The 22,132-nt window shown below is 39.4% G+C and overlaps 1 protein-coding gene across 2 annotated transcripts; it reads left to right on the forward strand.

Moving 5' to 3' along the window:
• Window positions 1–2,829: 2,829 nt before the first annotated feature.
• Window positions 2,830–4,772, forward strand: LOC149281336 (small integral membrane protein 20-like). 2 transcript variants are annotated; one of them, XM_089499426.1, is made up of 3 exons: window positions 2,830–2,938; window positions 4,343–4,399; window positions 4,735–4,772. In XM_089499426.1, the coding sequence occupies exons 1-3, from the start codon at window positions 2,830–2,832 to the stop codon at window positions 4,770–4,772; spliced, it is 204 nt and encodes a 67-aa protein (XP_089355552.1). The 2 variants fall into 2 exon arrangements, with proteins under 2 accessions (XP_089355552.1, XP_089355553.1); XM_089499427.1 differs by lacking the exon at window positions 4,343–4,399.
• Window positions 4,773–22,132: the final 17,360 nt, after the last annotated feature.

The following is a 22,132-nucleotide window of genomic DNA, read 5'->3' on the forward strand; positions in this document are numbered from 1 at the left end:
TCCAATAAGTAAGTTGGGTTGTTGCAAAGTATGCCATTGTAAATAGGTAGCAAATGTTAGGCATGTAAAGTGGTCCAAAATCAATTTAAAAATGTAAAATATTCCCTATTCTTTTATTAAACATCTATGGACAGTACACCTCGGTATGTGTGTGCAACTCTATTGGTCGTTTCGGCAGGGGGCTCGCCTGCCATCAACGAATGAAGTGCATTCTGCAGTTCTGCAATTCACTCGTTGATGCCAGACCAGCCCCCTGCCGAAACGACCAATAGAGCTGCACACACGTACCTTCACGGCAGCTGCTGCTGCTGTGATGTGTTATTAACCCCGTATTAACCCCTGCTAGGCAACCAGGAGGAAAACGAAGATTAAACGAGCACGAAGAATGTCCGCGAATATTCGCCCGAAGAGAAGACAGGAACGGGCGAATATTCGCGGAATACGAACATTTTTTTTTCCCCGAAGACGAGCACGAAGACGAACACGAAGAGCCCCCTGGTGCCCAAGTCTAGAAAATACATGGAGGGTGAACACCCTCTAGGCATTTACCTTAGAAGTTGCTGGCAAATAGGAACCATTTGGCCGATGTAGCCACTTTTTCCTGATGTAAAGCCTAAGACCTTAATCAGTCCATGTGGTTGTTTTAAATGCCTTTATTGTAACCTTTACCACTTCTGCTGGGAGGCTCTTAACTGACCTCTTGTTTTCTCCTTCTTTAAAAAAAAAAACTTTCCTTCTGTACTATACGCTTACATCGACGAGGCTTCCTAGCTACTTCCTTGTTATCACGCCGTGTTTGCCCTCTACGGCAGGCAGTGCATGTAATAACCATGTCTAGGAACACCAGAGTAGTGCTGATTTTCGGTGGCTTTGTCACTGCAGTGGCGGCAGCTTTCTATCCTATATTTTTTCACCCCTTGATGCACATAGATGAATACAGTAAGTGCGTGTGACTGAATACCGCAACGGGAAGCGTGATGCGGGGCTGATATAAACGTTACACTGTAAACCACTAAACAGTTACAGATGTTGGTCCTGTATACAGAGACCGGACAATGAGCCTTCGTGCAAGAGACTTGCATAAAGAATGCATGTTACAGGGGTCAGCTGCTTCCTCTTAAACCTTGAAGAATGACAGTTCTATAAGAGCTTGCCGGAAGTGGCAAGGAGCATGTTCCCTTTTAGAAAGTGATGACATTGTATGATAGTTGTGACAGCACTGTGCCGATGTGTATTACTACTGTGTTGTAATGCTGTTGATGCATTGTAGGAATTTTCTCAATCTCATTGACCTATCTGTCACCAGCTAAGTTAAACATCATTTCATAAATACCTTGATTAAAAAAAGGATCATATTTTTTTGTTTCTAAGACTTAGTGTCTGCATAATCCATTTCATGGCGCTGTATAATTAAAGCATAATAACTAACCACAAATCCAGTTAGCAGAGTCCACCAGACGAATAACCGTGTTCTTTTGGCATGTTCCTGAAGTATCACGGATCTGTGGCTTTATCCTTTATCCAATAGTAGACAGGAACGCTCTGCCACGTCTCAGGCCCGCTATCCTTGGTTGTGTTGGTTAAAGGGATACTCCAGCCATCCTGTGCACTTAGTATGCTCATCGTAATGCAGCCGTATTTTTGGTCCCCTTGAAAATACATGGAGGGTGAACACCCTCTAGGCATTTACCTTAGAAGTTGCTGGCAAATAGGAACCATTTGGCCGATGTAGCCACTTTTTCCTGATGTAAAGCCTAAGACCTTAATCAGTCCATGTGGTTGTTTTAAATGCCTTTATTGTAACCTTTACCACTTCTGCTGGGAGGCTCTTAACTGACCTCTTGTTTTCTCCTTCTTTAAAAAAAAAACTTTCCTTCTGTACTATACGCTTGTGGTAAAACCGAAACGTTGTGAGCTATTACTGTATTGATCCATTTATAAGATGACTCTGATCATAAGAAAAGGCCTCTCTCACGCTCTGTCAGTTGCTCTCTCCCTTCTCCGCCAACCGCTTTCGTGTCCCTGACTCCTTTGCTGGAGCGCCGCTTCTTCTCTTGCCTCTTCTTGGTCTTCTTTCTTCATCCGCTTCTCTGGGACGCAGGCCTCCAGGCACACCCCCTCCCCTTTTTGCAGAAGTGCTGCAAATCAGAAACCTCACAAGTTGTTATAAAACAATGACTCTCATGATTTCCAGCCATCCCTCGCTGTATGGCTTATGCATTGTGGTAATATTGTATAAGGGTCATAATAAATACTTATATTATTTTTCAAGCCTTCAAGAGCCAGGGCCACCTCATTATCTCTAGTACTGATGCCAGTTACTTTTCAAGGGGTGCCCGGGCCATCTGATGGTTAAAAGCTTGGCCAGTTCACAACTAAAAATATAAATCAAGCTCATTACTGTCCTAGAAAACAGGGAATTCCCTATTATGCAACTATGTAATTTCCGCATAGTGTGCTCTTGTGAAATCGCATTGGACGTTAAAAGTCTACCAGAAATAACCATAATATTCCACATTTGCATCTCTCCCACTAATTATATACGTATTCAAGGATTCCAGTTCATTACATTTATATAAATAAATCCCCAGAGCAGGGAATTCTGCCATTCCTGCCTCCGAGCCAAACGAGAAGCTTTAGTGACTTCACTCTGTAGCTAAGGGGGTGGCCTCCCTGGGAAGTGGAGATTCAACCAACGAGGCGACTGCTTTCATCAGCGCTGCGGGAAACATCCTATCAGAACGCAGCTTACATCGACGAGGCTTCCTAGCTACTTCCTTGTTATCACGCCGTGTTTGCCCTCTACGGCAGGCAGTGCATGTAATAACCATGTCTAGGAACACCAGAGTAGTGCTGATTTTCGGTGGCTTTGTCACTGCAGTGGCGGCAGCTTTCTATCCTATATTTTTTCACCCCTTGATGCACATAGATGAATACAGTAAGTGCGTGTGACTGAATACCGCAACGGGAAGCATGATGCGGGGCTGATATAAACGTTACACTGTAAACCACTAAACAGTTACAGATGTTGGTCCTGTATACAGAGACCGGACAATGAGCCTTCGTGCAAGAGACTTGCATAAAGAATGCATGTTACAGGGGTCAGCTGCTTCCTCTTAAACCTTGAAGAATGACAGTTCTATAAGAGCTTGCCGGAAGTGGCAAGGAGCATGTTCCCTTTTAGAAAGTGATGACATTGTATGATAGTTGTGACAGCACTGTGCCGATGTGTATTACTACTGTGTTGTAATGCTGTTGATGCATTGTAGGAATTTTCTCAATCTCATTGACCTATCTGTCACCAGCTAAGTTAAACATCATTTCATAAATACCTTGATTAAAAAAAGGATCATATTTTTTTGTTTCTAAGACTTAGTGTCTGCATAATCCATTTCATGGCGCTGTATAATTAAAGCATAATAACTAACCACAAATCCAGTTAGCAGAGTCCACCAGACGAATAACCGTGTTCTTTTGGCATGTTCCTGAAGTATCACGGATCTGTGGCTTTATCCTTTATCCAATAGTAGACAGGAACGCTCTGCCACGTCTCAGGCCCGCTATCCTTGGTTGTGTTGGTTAAAGGGATACTCCAGCCATCCTGTGCACTTAGTATGCTCATCGTAATGCAGCCGTATTTTTGGTCCCCTTGAAAATACATGGAGGGTGAACACCCTCTAGGCATTTACCTTAGAAGTTGCTGGCAAATAGGAACCATTTGGCCGATGTAGCCACTTTTTCCTGATGTAAAGCCTAAGACCTTAATCAGTCCATGTGGTTGTTTTAAATGCCTTTATTGTAACCTTTACCACTTCTGCTGGGAGGCTCTTAACTGACCTCTTGTTTTCTCCTTCTTTAAAAAAAAAAACTTTCCTTCTGTACTATATGCTTGTGGTAAAACCGAAACGTCGTGAGCTATTACTGTATTGATCCATTTATAAGATGACTCTGATCATAAGAAAAGGCCTCTCTCACGCTCTGTCAGTTGCTCTCTCCCTTCTCCGCCAACCGCTTTCGTGTCCCTGACTCCTTTGCTGGAGCGCCGCTTCTTCTCTTGCCTCTTCTTGGTCTTCTTTCTTCATCCGCTTCTCTGGGACGCAGGCCTCCAGGCACACCCCCTCCCCTTTTTGCAGAAGTGCTGCAAATCAGAAACCTCACAAGTTGTTATAAAACAATGACTCTCATGATTTCCAGCCATCCCTCGCTGTATGGCTTATGCATTGTGGTAATATTGTATAAGGGTCATAATAAATACTTGTATAGAACCATCTGAATACTAACTGAACATTCATAAAAATATATACATTTATACGCAGTATGATTTTTTAAATTTTTTTACTAGAAAAAGAACAAGCAGTCAACCGAGCTGACGTCATCCAGGAAAATGTACAGCCTGTAGGTAAGTGGGGCACTTTTTAGGTAACAATGCACCTCTGGTGTTTCATTCAAGTGTAAGACAATAAATATATCTGAAATGTACCCAATAAAAGCATTTTGTAGTACAGACATTTAAAATATTTGCAATTCTAATTCTTATTTCATTTTTTTTTCATAATTTCTTGTGTGCCTGATATGTAAATCCAGTCCTATTTACAGCAATATTTCCTCTTTACTAATCCATTTCTTGCAGTTCAGATAGCTAAGTGTGTTGGATGGACTGCATTATGCTATATTTGCCCTGTACAGATCATCTATCTTGTGTTTATTTACTATGTGGATTTTTTTCTTTTGAAGGTTTGAAAGTGTGGTCCGACCCTTTCGCAAGAAAATAGAGAAACCTGGATCTCATGGAGACAGCCGTTCTTTTTATTCCACTGTAAATTATGGTGAATAGATTTATTTGTGGTGCTTTTGTACAGATATAAATAAAACAAGAAATCATTGCTTTTTGCTTTTATTTTACTATTAAATCTGTTAATTTTGTTAATCTAGTTTCACATACAGCCATAAATTGAAAACCTGCAAAGTTTGTAGTGTGAATTCTCCTGGCTTCCACTGATTTAGTTTACTCCTGTGGAGATTTATTAATAAATGGAAATACGTTTAAATAACAAACTGTGCAATGTTGAAGAATATCATCAGTTTAAATTAAAAATGCATATTCTGCAGGTTTCCATATGAATGATCTTGCATTATAACAGAAAGTGTTTTGAGATCTTAGTGCCATCATGAAGAATTTGATGTCCCCCCAACCACGTTACTTGTGCCAAATAACTACAACAAAATATTTAATAATTACTTCACTTTGATGCAGATGGTTCCAAGCTCATATTTTTTATTTATTGTGTTTTATAATTGTATGCATCTGTCTATTGGAAGGCTATAGACAGACTATACATCTGTTTATATATTTCTGTGTAGTTTACCAAAAGATGGTGCAAGCACTACTTAGTCTAGTTGCACTTTTTATTAAAATTAGCTCAACAAAATAGGTATGAAGTTGTTTAAAACTAGATCATATGTTTTCTCTTTTTTTTCCCCTTTTTACATGAATCCCAAAGTACACAGCCAGGTTCTCCAAACACACAGTCTTAAGAGACACCTTCATATATTTCAGTTATGGGGTGTCCAGCCGCATAATACCGCATATTTGGAAGTCACCACAATCTGTTTTAATAAGAATTTTTCATTGTGGCCTTGGTTTAGATGAGTCCTACCCTAGCAGTCTTTTCCTTTATACCTCTGCTATCCCCTATTCCCCTCATGTCCTCTCTATTTCGTAGATTTTCCCTCCTGTGAATTGTCCCTCAGGGCAAGCCTCCCTCGAAAAATCGCTCCCAAATTTAGTAAGTTCAGAGTAGGAGTTTTGAGATAAGGAAGGGCATTAAGAGAGTCCTCCTGTAGAAAAGAAGTTGATCAAGAAAATTATTAAAGCTGTTAGGAAAAATTTTCTGGGAAACTTGGCACCTCTGGGTGCCAGTGTGCCCACCCCCCAATGAGTGGCTCCTGGGGCAGACCACCCCCCCTAAGTATGCCACTGGTGCCTGCTCTTGTGTATTGGCATGTGGGCGCAATAAAAAGTAGAAACATGGGAAGTGCATACCAAAAATCTCAAATAAAAATGTGTGCATCAGGTCAAGGAATTGTACTCTACCCAATCCCGGGAATAAGACATTAAAAAGGAAGGTAGCCAATTACATTCAGTAATGTATTCTGGTTGTTACCCACTGGAGGGCAGCACTGGTTCAGTACATTTATACTTTCTTGTTAGATAATGCTGATTTGCTCGTCATTTTAATTAAATTACATTAATAAAAAGCCATACCAGATGATTCAGAGATTTGATTGGATCAATCGCCTAGTTCCTTTAAATTTCACAGTGCTTAACAAATGTGAGAAAAGAAATGTCTCTATAAATCCCTTAAACACTTATTAATACATCAGTAAAACCCTTAATAAAAGGATATAGGAAATACCTTTTTTCAGCTTCCACAATCTCCATATAGCATGCTGGACAAAACTATATTGTATAAAATTTCCACTGGATCCAATGCAGAGTGACCAATATTTTATGCAATATGAATGCATATATAGTGTCACAGAATCCCCAATATCCGCTGAATTCTTGCTGTAAACAAAACATTGTGGCCAATTTTGTCAGCAGTTACTTTAGACCAAAAGCAATGCCCCTGTAATTTGAGGGCACCAGTAGTCTTTCTGTACCAGTGTCTGAAGTCTATCAAGACCTACTGTTTGTTTCAGGTTTGGCAATATGAACTCTGCAGGCCTTCCATTAGTGGACAGGCTATGAGGATATAACTTCTTGTGAGATCATTTTTGTTAGACTTTTTCCTCCTCTTCTTTATGGCTACATCTGTAAAAAAAATATTACATCATATCTAGACGATTTCTGTATTGATGAATCATTCCATCAACATTTGCTTTGCAGAGTCCCCTTACTATTAAAAGCTAATGATACTTTACATCCTGTATTATAAAGCTGGAAATTAAGAAATAGCAGTTAATTTAGTTTGCCTGTTGCTTTAGCTAATACCCTATTTGCTCGATTATAAGACAAGTTTTTTTTTTTAATGAAAAATACCCCTCATCTTATAATCGAATAGAGGTCTGACTAAGTTCCAGATCACCCGCAGCGCTGCAGGGGACCTGGATCCTCCTGTCTGGTAACCTCCGCTGCTGGTGTTTCTGACTCCCTGGTGTGTAGTCGGGCAGCGGGTAGACGTCTAAGCGATTTGCGTAGGCTGCAGCCGGAAGGAGGTGCTGTTAGCAGCAGGGGTTGTCTGCGTCCATCGCGCAGACCTTCCCTGGCTATCAGACAGGAGAGTTCCCCGCAGCGGTGCTGCAGCGGGGAACTCTCCTGTCTGACAGCCGGAGGGTGTACGCACGATGGACATTAATAGGGAGGGATGGGCATAATATGAAAGGGGAGGAGCATTAGCAGGAAGGGGTGGGTCATCACTTAAGGGTGGGATCAATGTTATAGCCTCACCTACCTATAGGGGCACAGATGAAATCCTGCACCTATGCATCAGCGACCCTAGGCTCACATCTGGATGTATTTAACTCTTTTAGTGTTAGGTTAGGTCACATTCTAATCCTTTCAAAACAACCTATCCTGTGACACCAAAAAGGGTTAAAGAACCAGGCATAAATGCAACTCTCTTTGCATACACTTATATATGTTGGACAGACCTCTTATCCATATGTGCTGAATAGCTTTCTAATCCAATTCTAAGTTTGGCTGCTTATTGATATTTTTCTGCCCAGGGTTTCTGCATTTTCCAGCCAGGATATTTTTTTTTCTTATCTCTCTGACAGTTCTATCATTTAAAGAAGCTCATATAATTCTAAACACATTATTCCAATGAGGGGAAACTTCCACACTGACACAAGGTGTGCGATTGTTGCCATATTGTATAGTATTACAGTAGAAATCCGTAACGTTTACTGTATATTTATGAACAAAATGTACTGTTATTCAGTTGAAAAGGGGATCTTAAACCAACACTTTAAAATAATGCATGGGAAATACACTCATTGTATTGGTTTAAGTCACTGCATATTCATGTTACCTTGTATAAAAAAATTCCAAAGATAAATTAAAAAGTATTAAAAATGCAAAGTATTTTTATAAAATATTTTTCGTCTGGGATGTCACAGAGATGTGCATATATATTGTTATACTGTTTGCGCAAAAAGTAATATAAAATGCTAAGCAGGACATGTATTTAAAATGTTTAAAAAAACTCTTAAATTAAGTTTTAAATATGTTGTTCTTATTACCGTATTTGCTCGATTATAAGACAAGGTTTTTTCCAGAGCAAATGCTCTGAAAAATACCCCTCGTCTTATAATCGGGGTCGTCTTATAATCAGACCTTAAATAGGTCTAACTATGAGATGACTAAGATCCAGATCCCCCGCAGCTGCAGAAATCAGAGTTCCCCGCACCGGTGTCGGGGAAGGTCTCGGGGAAGGTCTGCGCGATGGACACAAACAACCCCCGCTGCTAGCCACGCCTCCTTCCTGCTGCAGCGTAAGTGCGTGGGATCTACACGCTGCCCCGGCTACATGACAGGGAAGTCAGAAGCACCGGTAAGTTTGGGGGGGGGGGGGGCGGGGGAGTTTAAATGGGGGGCATAAGTCATTTCTGGAGGCAGAGTGCTCTGTGAAATGCCTTTTAACCCCCTTAATGCCACTCTGCCTCCAGAAATGCCTTTTTAACCCTCTATACGCCACTCTGCCTCCTGAATGCCTTAAACCTCCCTATATGCCACTCTTCCCCATAATATGCCTTTTAACCCTCTAAATGTCAGAGTGGCATGTAGGGGCATAAGGCATTTCTGAAGGCAGAGTGGCACATAGGGGGTCAAAAGGCATTTCTGGAGGCAGAGTGGCACATAGGGGGTCAAAAGGCATATCATGGGGCACAGTGGCATATAGGGAGTGGCATATAGGGTTAAAAGGCATATCATGGGGCACAGTGGCATTTAGAGGGTTAAAAGGCATATCATGGGGCACAGTGGCATATAGGGGGTATAAGGCATTTCTGGGGCAGATGTGCATAACTGGGGGGCAGGTTGGAAAATAGAAGGAAATAAAACCAAAATATTTTTCTCAATCATAGCTTTTATTAAAAAAAAAATAGTTTAGATGAATTAACATTTACTGGTAAAACTTTTTTCCTATAGGGTCGTCTTATATTCAGGCTTTTTCTTTTTTTCCTAAATTAATATTCAGATTTGGGGGGTCGTCTTATAATCAGGGTCGTCTTATAATCGAGCAAATACGGTAAATCCTTCTTATTTAATGCCATAAGTAAGTATCAGTAGGTCATAAAGTCTCATAAAGTGTCTCAATAAATCAATGAAGGAGCACTTTTTCCAAGACCACTGGACATTGGAGTGACCCAAATGTTACAGAAAGTGCTATTAAAAGCACTGAGTTAAAAAACCTGAGTGAAAGGGAAAAAATCAATAGGAACCATGCCCTGTATCAACTCAACTATTTCCACATTTCTGTAAACCAGAAGCACAGCCAGGATTTCTCAGGTGTCTACATATCTTGCCAAGTCAGTGATGAATGCATTCTTCTGGAAATCCAGGAGTTTTAAAGAAAATAGCTTCCAGTGGTGTATATTGGTTAACTTTATCCGCTCTGAACTCTCGTAACTGGCCTTAATCCCACTGTTGGATATATATTCATTTCTCACACTGCTCGCTTGACGTTAGCCAAGAGGATAAGAAATGTAGGTGTAAGTAGGAGTGCAAGAATCTAAGCTACCGTGCCAGCACTGTGTTATAGTAATGCAGTAACTCTTATATCAATGAAGGAAAAAATGTAAAATCTATAAATGCATGTTTATTTCTTCTACCAAGCTTCAACCTCACATCAAATACAGGTTGTCCCCACACTGGTATAGTAACTTGGCTACCACGCTAGGAAGGGGCTTATGCATACCCTGACGTATAAGCTTGGTGGTGGGTCACTATGTTGTGCGGACAGTGAGCAGATCTGAGTGTAGGAATTAATAGAGAAAGCATACATACAGATAGAGGACAAACAATAGCCAATAAACTCATTAGGTCTGTAGAGTTTGGTAGTATGTGGATAAACCATGTTGAATCTACCAGCTTGACTGGCTAATGAATCCATAGACTCTTTCCTTTTTTGTGTATGCAGTGTCTAGCTGCAGGTAGATGGAAAGGTGGTGTGTGCATATGAACTGATCAAATGGACTGCACTGGAGGCTAGGCAACCAGCTACTTGGCAAATCCAGCCAGTTCCCAGGAATGGGTGTGGTGGACTAGCAGTGGGATTTGCTTTGTACCCCTAATTGCTAGTCCTGTTTTTAACAAATAGCACCCAGGCAGATTCTTAGTTAAGTATTCACAGTTAGTGAGTAAACCAAGACTTTAAACATCTCCCCAATCCCTGTGGGAAAATAGACACAATAACAATATTGTACATATGCAACAAATATACCACCCAAAAGAGCTTGGACTAAGCTAAGCAATTACATGTGCTGCAAACAAAAAAGAATAAGGGGTCCCCAGCATTGGCTTCCTACTAAACCTAGATTGTCCTTTAAAAGACACTTCAAATATATATAAGCAATTGAAGCGGAGTCCTCCCGATAATTGTTGTTTTGGCCAACAGCAACTATCATGTGCCGTTGGGAGTATAGTAGTGGCTGTATAGCTGTGTTGGAAATCACACCAAAAATATTTGCCTTTCCATTACTTATTATTTAAGTGCTCTGTAGAAAGGCTTAAGATACCATAGAGCATTCATATAACTCTGATTTTCCTTCCAAATCATAGGCAAGTATTGCCTATAGCTGTAATATTTTCTTTTAAAGCCTAAGAGGTTTGGATGTTCACTTTAAAGGACATCCAAATTGTATTATTTTCTGAATATTTTACAGAGAATAACAAATTTGTCATGACACAAATAAAGATGACTAACAAATGAGCGGAATTTTCAGTTAATTTTTGTGGATGGTTTTGTAATATGAAAGAAAGAAATATAGTTGACTGATATGAGCAATTCAATGTGAAAAAATAACATTGCTGGTGTTTTGTTCTTCATTTGGACTCATATAATTTTCTATCACACATGTGGGTTTATCATAAATTTATTTTCTTTAATAAATAATTTGTTCCCTTTCATTGTGGTCACTAGAGGACCAACAATGTACCTGGTACGGCATTGGGAAAAAAGGGTCCCATGTCATCGAGATCTCAGAGATTGCAGAGTCACTGTTGTAGCTGACTGCTCTATGACTGGAGTCTACATCAGATCCCCTGCTCTTCCATACATCCATGCTCGTCAACTGAAACAGATAGAGAACAGTATAAAACACTAAGTTTCACAAGACCCAGGGTTTTTTGTTTTTTTTTAAAAAAAGCATTTTCATTTTTTTAATTTTTACTTGACCCCAAGGAGTTCATTTTTTATAGTTCATTTCCAATGTATATTGGGCTAGGTAAAGGTTAATAAAACATAATAAAAAAGAATAGAAAACAAAATAATTGAAAATTATATGGGATGGTGTACAAGTCAGGGTTAAATATATTTCTGGTATAATTTTTTACAATTGTACTCGCTGTGGATAACTTATATACCTGTAAAATTATGAATAAATGCACCCCCCAAAAAACAATTATTTTTTTAAATGAAATTTATTTAAAAAAAACTATGGTTTGTTTAAAAAAAACAAAAACCCTACTTATCCCCTCAAAAATAGAATGACATAGTAAAAACACAAAAATAGCTCAATAGCCCTATGGCGTAAAAAAAGCCCTGGTTCTTAAGGGGTCAATACAACTCTTACAATTCAAACACAATAACCTATTTGAACAGCATGTAATTAATTGATTTTAGTGGAAAAGATGTGCGTTTTGGTAGCAGTGTTGAAGCTTCCTTAAATAAATTGTGTGCAGCGTATCAAGGCTTTTAGAGACAAACCCACTATTCTAGATGGAAGCCACATAGCATGATCGCTAAAACACATGCAATCCCACCTCTATATTCTTTAAAATGCGATACCATTATTTTTGCAAACCTTGTTTTAAAGCAAGAACGTATCATTCCATCGTTTATGAGTGTGATTTTACTTTAAATGTGTATGGTGGGCTTATCTGTCACATAATACAAGCTCAGGACTAAGGAATGCTGTTATTGAACAGAGTTTTCTTCAGAACTTGGCCTTCAGTCTCCATTTCTGAGTAATTTGCTCATGCTTGTTCTAAAAACAATGCAAGACGAAAATTAAAAGCAGATTATGAACCTTCAAATATTTGGCTTCTTTAAAGAAAACATGACAAACAGTCAATTTAGTTACTTGCGTCTGTAGTGTTCTGAAAACATCCATGGAAAGATTTAAAATGTGGAAATTATTTGATCATATTTTCCATGCAATACTATGTATATAGTATACTACTATCTAATCTATCTATCTATCTATCACCGATTTGTTTCATTGGCCATGTGAGGCTGGTATTGTCTATTGCTGTTACCTTGTGTGTATCTTTGCACATTGTGAGTTACACATTACTAGAAGGAGTACTGCAGAGGTTATTATTGGCAATCAGTCTGTGGCCAGACCCTTCAAGCAAAGCAAACATATTTACATGAGAAACCGCATAACCAGCTCTGTTATCCGCTGCTTACAGCTACAGATACTGTCTCTGTCTGAAAAAATAAAAAAGATAACAACAAGAAAGAAATAATTGCTACCGACAAGTCAGAAATAGACCACTTGTTATCTATTATTATTATTATTTGTACTAAAACAAACTTGTGTTTTTATTCTGCTGCTGAGGAGTGTTCAAGATTGAAGATCCATGCCTTTACTTTTCCTCTCACTGATTTCTGGGCCTTTGTCCTTTGAAGAGACTACAAATTCAGGACTACGTTTTTTCTCTGGATAAGTAAAAATTAAATAGTTAAATTTATTCCTACATAAAGTAAAGTGCCAGAAAACAGATGACCAAATAGATCCTGGTGTGTGTGTTTGGGTGGGTGTGGCAGAGCCTGTTTTTAGCGTAATTTTTTTAATCCTATGCTCTTTTTTTACTATGATTTTTTACATGTATATATAAGCATAACCTGTATGGTCTGGTTGTTTAGATCCCTAGTTAATAAAATTAAAAACATAAAAATAAACATAGTTTAAAAATAAAAGGGGTCAAGTTAATGTCAATGAGTCATAGAGTAGATAGAAACATAATATCAATACCATATGTGTTTTTCTGCATTTTTACTTTTACGAGTCTGAAGAACATAGAAAGAAATTTTGTTATGTCCTGACCAAGCTCGATAGTTTTCATTTAATTTTTACAAGTTTAAATTACTCGTTGGATTCTTAAAGGCATAGTAAAGCTTATTGACAAGTACTAATCAATGTTTGTAAAACTATATTTGCAAAATGTATTATGATTGTATGATTGAATGAAAAATATAGTGTTCAATAAATCAATAAAGAATACATCTTGCCTCCCAACATTTCCAAATGAGCCTGTGCTCACACTCTTACCAGGATACACCCCAACACACTAACCCCACTTCACCGTGCATACTTACCTTCTCACTGCTTTCCTGGTAGGTCCCTTTAAGTATGGATGTCACATCATTTTCTGGTTTGATACATACACGTGACATTCCAAATTTACATTTTATTATAAAATGGTTGTTAAAATAAAATGATTGTTATTCATTCATTTATTTATATATCACCATCATGCTCTGCAGAGCTGTATAATGGGCAAACAGGCTAGGAGGACCCTGCTCAAATCAGCATCATTGTAAAAGAGGTAAAAGCACTCTTGGCTCATGATTCTTTCTAAATATGTTTTTTTTCCATCAAGAAAGGTCCATATTTATAAAGATCACTTGTATATATTTTGAATAATCTATATCGTTTTAAGAGTTATTTTAATGTATTGCAAATATCCTTCATTTTGTTTTACCTGCCAACATTTTTTCTTAGTGTCACATAACATGTCTTTATAGCACTAATAACGATCTGTAGATTTCTTTGGGCTTTTAAATGATGAGTTATGTTTTGCTTTGGATATATACGTGAAGGGTAACATTTTCCAAGTCATTTTCTACATGGTTTCTATACAGTTTAATTAGAGCCTCTTTACATCTGTTTTGTCAGTTACAGGGGAACTGTAGCTACAGTTTCACAACCCTATTGAGCAGTCCATCACTCCACAGCAGTATCAACCCTCCATAGCACTTTCTGTCAGCCCCTTACCTCTAAACACTATCCAGCAGCCATCACTTCTAAATGCCCCTGCACACACACAATACACTATCTGGCAGCCTTTGAGCGCCAAACACTTTTCCCATACCTTTTACCCCCTCAGCTTCACATGTCCACGCACTACAACTCCATACCCACCTCACTTTTCTCTTCCTCATCTATATAGATCAACGCCTTCCCTCTGGATTTCTAACTATATTACTGATCCACCCAATCTCTTCCTTGGCATCATCACCCAGCACCCTACCCATTCACACCTTCTTCCCTGATATGATCTACTGTGCATCTCTCTTTTTCTCCCTTCATGTCACGTTCTACATCCCCCAACTCTCCTTTCTTGTCTTCAACTATATGCATGCTCTCACGTACACTGGCAGATCATTGCAGTGGTGAGTGCTCACCATGGGTAGGCCTTATCACAAACATCCAACCGCATGATAAGTAATAAACAAAGGGGTCAACACAACATAACTATCTTCAGAGGACAAGTAAAAGGTATAAGAAATTATGTATGCTTTTTTACTAGCAGAATTACACACAAATATATATATATATTAGTATGATTATTTTGTTCACTTTTCCATATCTGTGACATCACATGGTCTTGTAAGCAAATCACAAGTCTTTTTCAAAATCACTGCCCAGGATGGTCCTGTTATCCATTGAGGTGGTGAAAACCATTGCCGTCTGCATAGTCTGAGACTAATGATGTGAGTGGTATCCAGTCTACAGAAAGTTTTTTTCTTTGGGTTTCAAACACGAACTATGCTGCTAAAGAAGAAGACTTGAAAGGTATGTTTTTTATATATATAGGTGGTAGTTTCCTTACCATCCAATTAACATCAAATTCCCTATGTATTTGATAACAAAGTGAAAACGCTAACATTATCGAAAAAGGCCGGGTTAAATTTGAACATCACATGTTGCTCCTAGCTACGGGAAACTTGGTGCTTATCCCCTTTATGACCTCAGCCTCACTTGATCAAAACAGGAAATATCAGTCTTTGCCCCTTGAACTTGTTATCTGCACTAAACTCCGTGGTTCCCGTATAGCTATAAAACACAGTAAGACATTGTATGTCTATAAAGTATCACACTACAAGTAGGAAGTCTATTCTGCTGAAATAATATATTTTAGGTTGTTAATTATATTTACTTTCCATTACTCTCTACCTCAATTGATTGCCAAAAATTTTGGAAAGCCAATATAACTTAAAAAATGTATTTAATATCAAACTGATCAAACTCTATTTTTCCCAATAAACATTTTCACAGCAATTAACTCTTTTGTTAGGCGGTCATCACCATACTTGTGAACTTTCCAGGATAGGCTACTGGGAACATTCCCTCTTCTTAGGGAGTGGTTTCACAAGGGGGGCATGGCTAGCATTGTATATAGAAAGAGGGCTAGCCCCAGGTAGCCTTAAGTAAGCTGGGGGTGGATGGGAAAGTGGGAGGAGAGTGGTTGTGGCAAAACACCACTCTGCTGTCCATACAAAGAAGATAGGTGACCCAAAGACCCACAGGAGTTTTGTTTTTTGGGGGGGTTTTGGTTGGGGGTGGCGAGGGGATAAGTAAAGCAAAATGTCAATTCCCAGTCTTTACATCAGGAAAAACGAGCTGAGTAGTTCTTATCTGACATCAAATTCTATGTTTCTATGTAGGTATTGGATACTTGTTTATATTAAAAGTAAGATGAAATCACAGCTTTTGTGTATTTTAGATTAGGTTAATTTGTTAGAACAAAATGGTATACATATAGCACTAATTGAAGACAGAATGTAGTAAGAAGATAGAGCGTGGGTGCTGTGGGCTCTGTGTTCTTAAAAAGATGGAATAGAAAGAGACCATGCCCTTCTAAGCTTGGGTTTTTATACCCTTTTACATTATCAGTTAGGGTATAGGTTTGTTCCATACATGGGCAAATAGTTGAATATTTCTAGTCCTATTGGACCATTCATTTACCATACCGGCATTCAGGGGCGTAACTAGAAACTAGACTTGTGCATTCGTCTTCGGGCGAACATGAAAACGAACACGAAGAGTGCGTTTTCGTGTTCGTTCCGAAGACATGAAGAAGAGAAGACAGTGCCGGTAAAACGTAGGCGAAGACGAAGACTCACACACGAAGAATCTTCGCCTTCGTCTACTATTCTCCCCGGTCCCTTCCCCATCTAACTTACCTTATCTTCACAGCATCGCGGGATTTCCGCTCCCGTTAACCCCTGCGATGCTGCGTTGGATAACGGGAGCAGAAATCCGTAGGGTAAAGGGCTGTGCAAGCGACCAATAGGCTCACTCGCACGGCCCCTTACCACTAGTTGCTAGGCAGAAAAAAAAAAATAACCTGGGACCCTGCTGCAACAGTTAAAAGTCCGTGCCAGCGACCAACAAAGTCGCCGGTACGGACATTTAACTGACACAGCAGAGACACCAGTGGTCTCCCCGCTGTGTCAGTTAAATGTCAGTGCCAGCGACCAACAAAGTCGCCGGTACAGACATTTAACTTAGCATAAATAACTTACTATAACTTCGGACACAATGCTGCCCTCTGTTGGTTTTAAATTAAGTAGCATATGCTTGAAATCCAAAGTTATTCTGCTACTCGGTGTAAAACCAACAGAGGGCAGCATTCTGTCCGAAGATATATTAGCCATATGTGGCAGTGTGTTCATTTTCATTTATTAATTATTTAAATAAAATATATCCCCATGATCCGCTGGTCTCCCCGCTGCAACAGTTAAATGTCCGCACTCGCGGACATTAATTTTGTCGAACTTCCAAACTCTTTTTTTCTATTTATTTTGGGGTTTTTTTGTATTAAACTGTTAGACGAAAGGATCATGGGAATAAATGCAAATGAGCTCACGGCCCCATATGGCTTATATATCTTTGGACAGAATGCTGCCCTCTGTTGGTTTTACATTAAGTAGCATATGTTTGAAATCCAAAGTTATTCTGCTACTCGACGTAAAACCAACAGAGGGCAGCATTCTGTCCAAAGATATATTAGCCATAGTCTAACAGTTTAATACAAAAAAACCCCTAAATAAATAGAAAAAAAGAGTTTGGAAGTTCGACAAAATTAATGTCCGCGAGTGCGGACATTTAACTGTTGCAGCGGGGAGACCAGCGGATCATGGAAATATATTTTATTTAAATAATTAATAAATGAAAATGAACACATTGCCACATATGGCTAATATATCTTCGGACAGAATGCTGCCCTCTGTTGGTTTTACGTTGAGTAGCAGAATAACTTTGGATTTCAAACATATGCTACTTAATGTAAAACCAACAGAGGGCAGCATTCTGTCCAAAGATATATAAGCCATATGGGGCCGTGAGCTCATTTGCATTTATTCCCATGATCCTTTCGTCTAACAGTTTAATACAAAAAAACCCAAAATAAATAGAAAAAAAGAGTTTGTAAATTCGACAAAATTAATGTCCGTGAGTGCGGACATTTAACTGTTGCAGTGGGGAGACCAGCGGATCATGGAAATATATTTTATTTAAATAATTAATAAATGAAAATTAACACACTGCCACATATGGCTAATATATCATCGGACAGAATGCTGCCCTCTGTTGGTTTTACACTGAGTAGCAGAATATTCTGCCCCAGAATATATTAGCTATATATGGTACTGTGATCATTGGTCGACAGCAGGAGGCCCCCTGCTGGCGACCAATGGAGTTGCTGATACACACATTTAAAGTACTGGCGCCAGAGCTGCGTTAACCCCGTATTAACCCCTTAACCGGAAAAAACGAAGAAAAAACGAATATTCGCCCGAAGAGAAGACAGGAACGGGCGAATATTCGCGGAATACGAAGATTTTTTTTTTCCCCGAAGACGAGCACGAAGACGAACACGAAGAGCCCCCTGGTGCCCAAGTCTACTAGAAACCATAGAGTCCTTGTGCGAAAATTGCCCAGTGGCCCCCAACTTCTTTCAAATATATTTTATAAAATTTTTCAATATACAACAACAATGAAATAAGGGTATAAACAAGATTAAACAGGGGAGGGAAATGGAAAGGGTAATGTAGTCTCCATCCATCAAACACAAGTATACCATACAGTCAAATATAAGAACACAGTACCTCCTAAGTATATACACAAACAGACGGATTTTGGCCCCCAACTTCAACAGCTGGTCTGTACAATCATTGCCCCCCAAAAACTTATCTGTGCCTTCTTTGACTCTTGCCCTCCCTTCCACACACTCTGGCACACATATTTAAACACACTTACACAAATTACACACACTTTCTCATACTCAATAACACACATGTACACATTCTAACACACACTCCATCTCACACCACTTACACATCCATGCTCACACACACAAAATCGCACATCCATGCTCACACACACAATTACACATCCATGCTCACACACACAATTACACATCTATGCTCACACACACACAATTACACATCTATCCTCACACACAATTACACATTCATGCTCACACATACACAATTACACATCTATGCTCACACATACACAATTACACATTCATGTGAAAACACACAATTACACATCCATGCTCACACACACAATTATACATTCATGCTCACATACATAAATACAAACAAATATACATATATACCAACTCCCTCCCACCTCTGCTTACCTCCCACTACTCCTGCAGCTTTCTCTCGTGTGCGAGCAGCCACGGTTTTTCTTTATGGTCACGTGACGATACGTCCCATGCAGGTTGAAAATAATCTAGAAAGAGCCCTTCCAACCTGGACCCAAAATACAGGGTGATCAGATGTTCCCATTTTCAAGGAACATTTGGGAGATCTGTCTCTGATATTGTCTCCAGAAATGTTCCCTGATCTTCTTTTAAACCTGAAAGTAAATGTTATTTAAATAAATGCAGAATTTTAGAAAAAAGTATGCTTTTAAGGTTAAGTAATGCGGACAATGTTTGCCACAAAAACACTCCCTAATCAACATTTAGTACTAGTGTTAATTATCTAATTGCATAAAATAATCTAAAGGGGACATTTTATGCCATTAAAATACAAAGTTTTATATACAGTATATGCCCCCAAAAAGCTGACTTTTTAGGACAAACTTGTCAGTGTTTGAGGATCTGGAATCTTTTAAAACCCTTGACAGTTTTACAGCATTGGCCCAAACAGCTGCAGTCTCTTATGCAAGCCATGGTTAAAGGAATAAAAGGTCCCTTTAGAATCGCTCTACATGAAGTGCCGGTACATGAAGTGTAGCCATTCAATTTAGCCCCTTCAAGTCTTTCCCTAAGGAATGTGACTTTATTCTTGAATACTCAGCTCACACTGGTTGATGTTTGCATAAAAATTGCATTTTTTAAAGAAAATGTGTACTTTTATTATTTAATACATTTGTGATATAGATTTTAGTAGTTTAATGTTATGGTCCTTGCCAACAATTTTATATCCTAATTTAAATAAGTTTTTGTACCTTATTATTCTCCCCTCTTAATGGCTATCATGACCAGGGTTACGGAGATACAGTGGATATAAAAAGTCTACACACCCCTGTTAAAATGCCAGGTTCTTGTGATTTTAAAGAATGAGATAAAGATAAATCATGCCAGAACTTTCTCCACCTTTAACGTGAACAATTCAATTGCAAAACAACCTGAAATCTTTGAGGGGGAAACAACCTCGCAATAACCTGGTTTAACATCACAAGAACCTGGCATTTTAACAGGGGTGTGTAGACTTTGTATATCCACTGTATCATTGACTAGGTCCCAGAAGCTACTGAGTTGTGGCAATTTCTAGGCCTCTTAAATTTGTGTTTGGATGGCTGGCTTCAGCTAATAGAAATTCTCAGGTCACAACAGAATTTTTTATACCTGATTAAATACTGGAGCTATACAATGCTTTGTGCATCCTTTCTGACCATAGGACAAAACCTTTTTTAGCACAAATCATTCTGTTCTTAGTAAACTCTGAAACCCGAAGGCCTATTCATGAGTAATAGCTTAGTGCCTGATTTTATTGGCAAGATACTATTTTAATAATCCACTTGGCACCTATTCGTCAATGGTGAGTTTTCTTTGATATACAGTAACTTTCTCACCATCTGCTTGCAGCTGATTACCACATGGGATGAACTATTAAAGTGTCGTCGGCCTGACCCTGAATACTGGGAAATACACTTTTCTTCATTTCCCTTTCACTTAAATTACAAGTTGATGTGAACAGTAGCCAACAGATACAAAAGGATACAGGTTCACATGGATACCTCTTCCCATGATAGAAAACCCTTATCTACTAGTAGCTGGCCAATCTGGCTTTCTACATGAACACAAACTTACATATATTAAAATACAATTCAGTACCTGTCAGTAAATCATGTTTATTCTCTAAATTTATCATTGAACGGATGAGTTGTGTGAAATAAGTAAGACCCTTCATATTGAATAAGATGGATTTCTCCCTTTTTATACTGTCACTCCCTATTTTTTGTACCAACTTTACGTCATATTTTGGCTTCTTCAATTGCAAAGACAGCAGGGCCATCCAAGGAGGCATATGAATAGGGATAAATATCACCAGATGCCAGAAGGACACTTCTGCCTTGACAGACCACAAGAAAACATACCCAGTAGAACCAAGAATAGGGCCCTCAGTCTCTGGGACTACAAGTTATCTGTTGCTGGGGTTGTTCTGGAATGAAGCACCACAACTCCTGGTCATATGCTTGATATATCATTCTTGTAATACTAATAAATAAAAATAATTGGTTTTTTGGATAAAAAGTAATCCTGTGTCACAACTGTGGGTACCAGGTCAATCAGGGATCATTGTGTAGGAATGCTTGAAGTCTTTCAACCTTTCACAGGACAGGTGAACTTGCAATTTTTTGCTTGTAGAAAACGGTCTGCTTGAGTGCTATCTGCTTACAAGATTCAAACTAGTAGACCAACTAGCAGATGGGACTAAAATGGAAACAGGCAGTCAGCAGCAGGGCCGGCCCAAGACAAAATGCCGCCTGGGGCAAATTTTAAAATGCTGCCCCCCCCTTATCTACTCTTCTTCTCCCTCCGTCCCTGCCGCCCCCCATTATATACCCCCCCCCTGTACTTACCGTTCAGCAGTCCTGCGGCGAGTCTCCCTGTTCGGTCTCGGTGCCGGCTTGTAATGCTGAGCGCCGGAAATGAGCGCCGGCACTCAGCATTACAAGCCGGCACCGAGACCGAACAGGGAGACTCGCCGCAGAGGAGAGAGAGAGAGGGGTGCTGAGCGGGTACCGACAGCTTGGTAAGCGAAAACCACTCGGCGCCCCTTTCTCTGTCTTTCGCTTTAAAAAAAAAAAAAAAAAAAAGGGCTTGGGGCGGCAAAGTGCCGCCCCTTCAAAAGTGCCGCCTGGATGGGTTGCCCCACTCGGCTCCATTGTAAGGCCGGCCCTGGTCAGCAGGAGGTCTATATCAGACACATTAGGGTCTTTATTTCCAAGGTAATACACATAGTACACAAGTATAAGGTCTGTTTCAGACAAATTAGGGTCTGGATTTCCAAGGTAATACACATAGTACACAAGGATTATGCAGAGGCATAAACTAAGAACAGTCCAACGTAAATAACTAGATAATAATGGAGGTCCCAAAGGAGTAGGAAGAAAATATAAACAGTCCTTAGCCAGAAGTGTAAAACCAGAATATAATCAGCACATAAACAATGAGAACAACTGTATCAGCAATGGTAATTGTAATTGAGTACATGATGAGCAACAGGTGTGTCAGGAAAGGTAAGGGTGTCAGGTGCATGGAAGGCAGAGTCCAGTGACCCCAGAATCGCCTGGTGGTGACAAGGGCAAGTGCGCCATGTCCTGTATGCAGAGTTGCTGGTTCAAATTCCAAGATTCCTGATTGATTACTAAG

This window comes from Sceloporus occidentalis, unplaced genomic scaffold (assembly GCF_023333645.1).
Source record: "Sceloporus occidentalis isolate IW3139 unplaced genomic scaffold, rSceOcc1.0.p SCAF_135, whole genome shotgun sequence".
Classification (NCBI taxonomy): domain Eukaryota; kingdom Metazoa; phylum Chordata; class Lepidosauria; order Squamata; family Phrynosomatidae; genus Sceloporus; species Sceloporus occidentalis.

Coding starts and splice junctions, on each gene's coding strand:
- LOC149281336 (XM_089499426.1), top strand. CDS start 2,830: ATGTCTAGGAACACCAGAGTAGTGCTGATTTTCGGTGGCTTTGTCACT. Junction 2,939..4,342: donor GATGCACATAGATGAATACA/GTAAGTGCGTGT, acceptor TTTTTTTACTAG/AAAAAGAACAAGCAGTCAAC. Junction 4,400..4,734: donor GGAAAATGTACAGCCTGTAG/GTAAGTGGGGCA, acceptor TTTCTTTTGAAG/GTTTGAAAGTGTGGTCCGAC.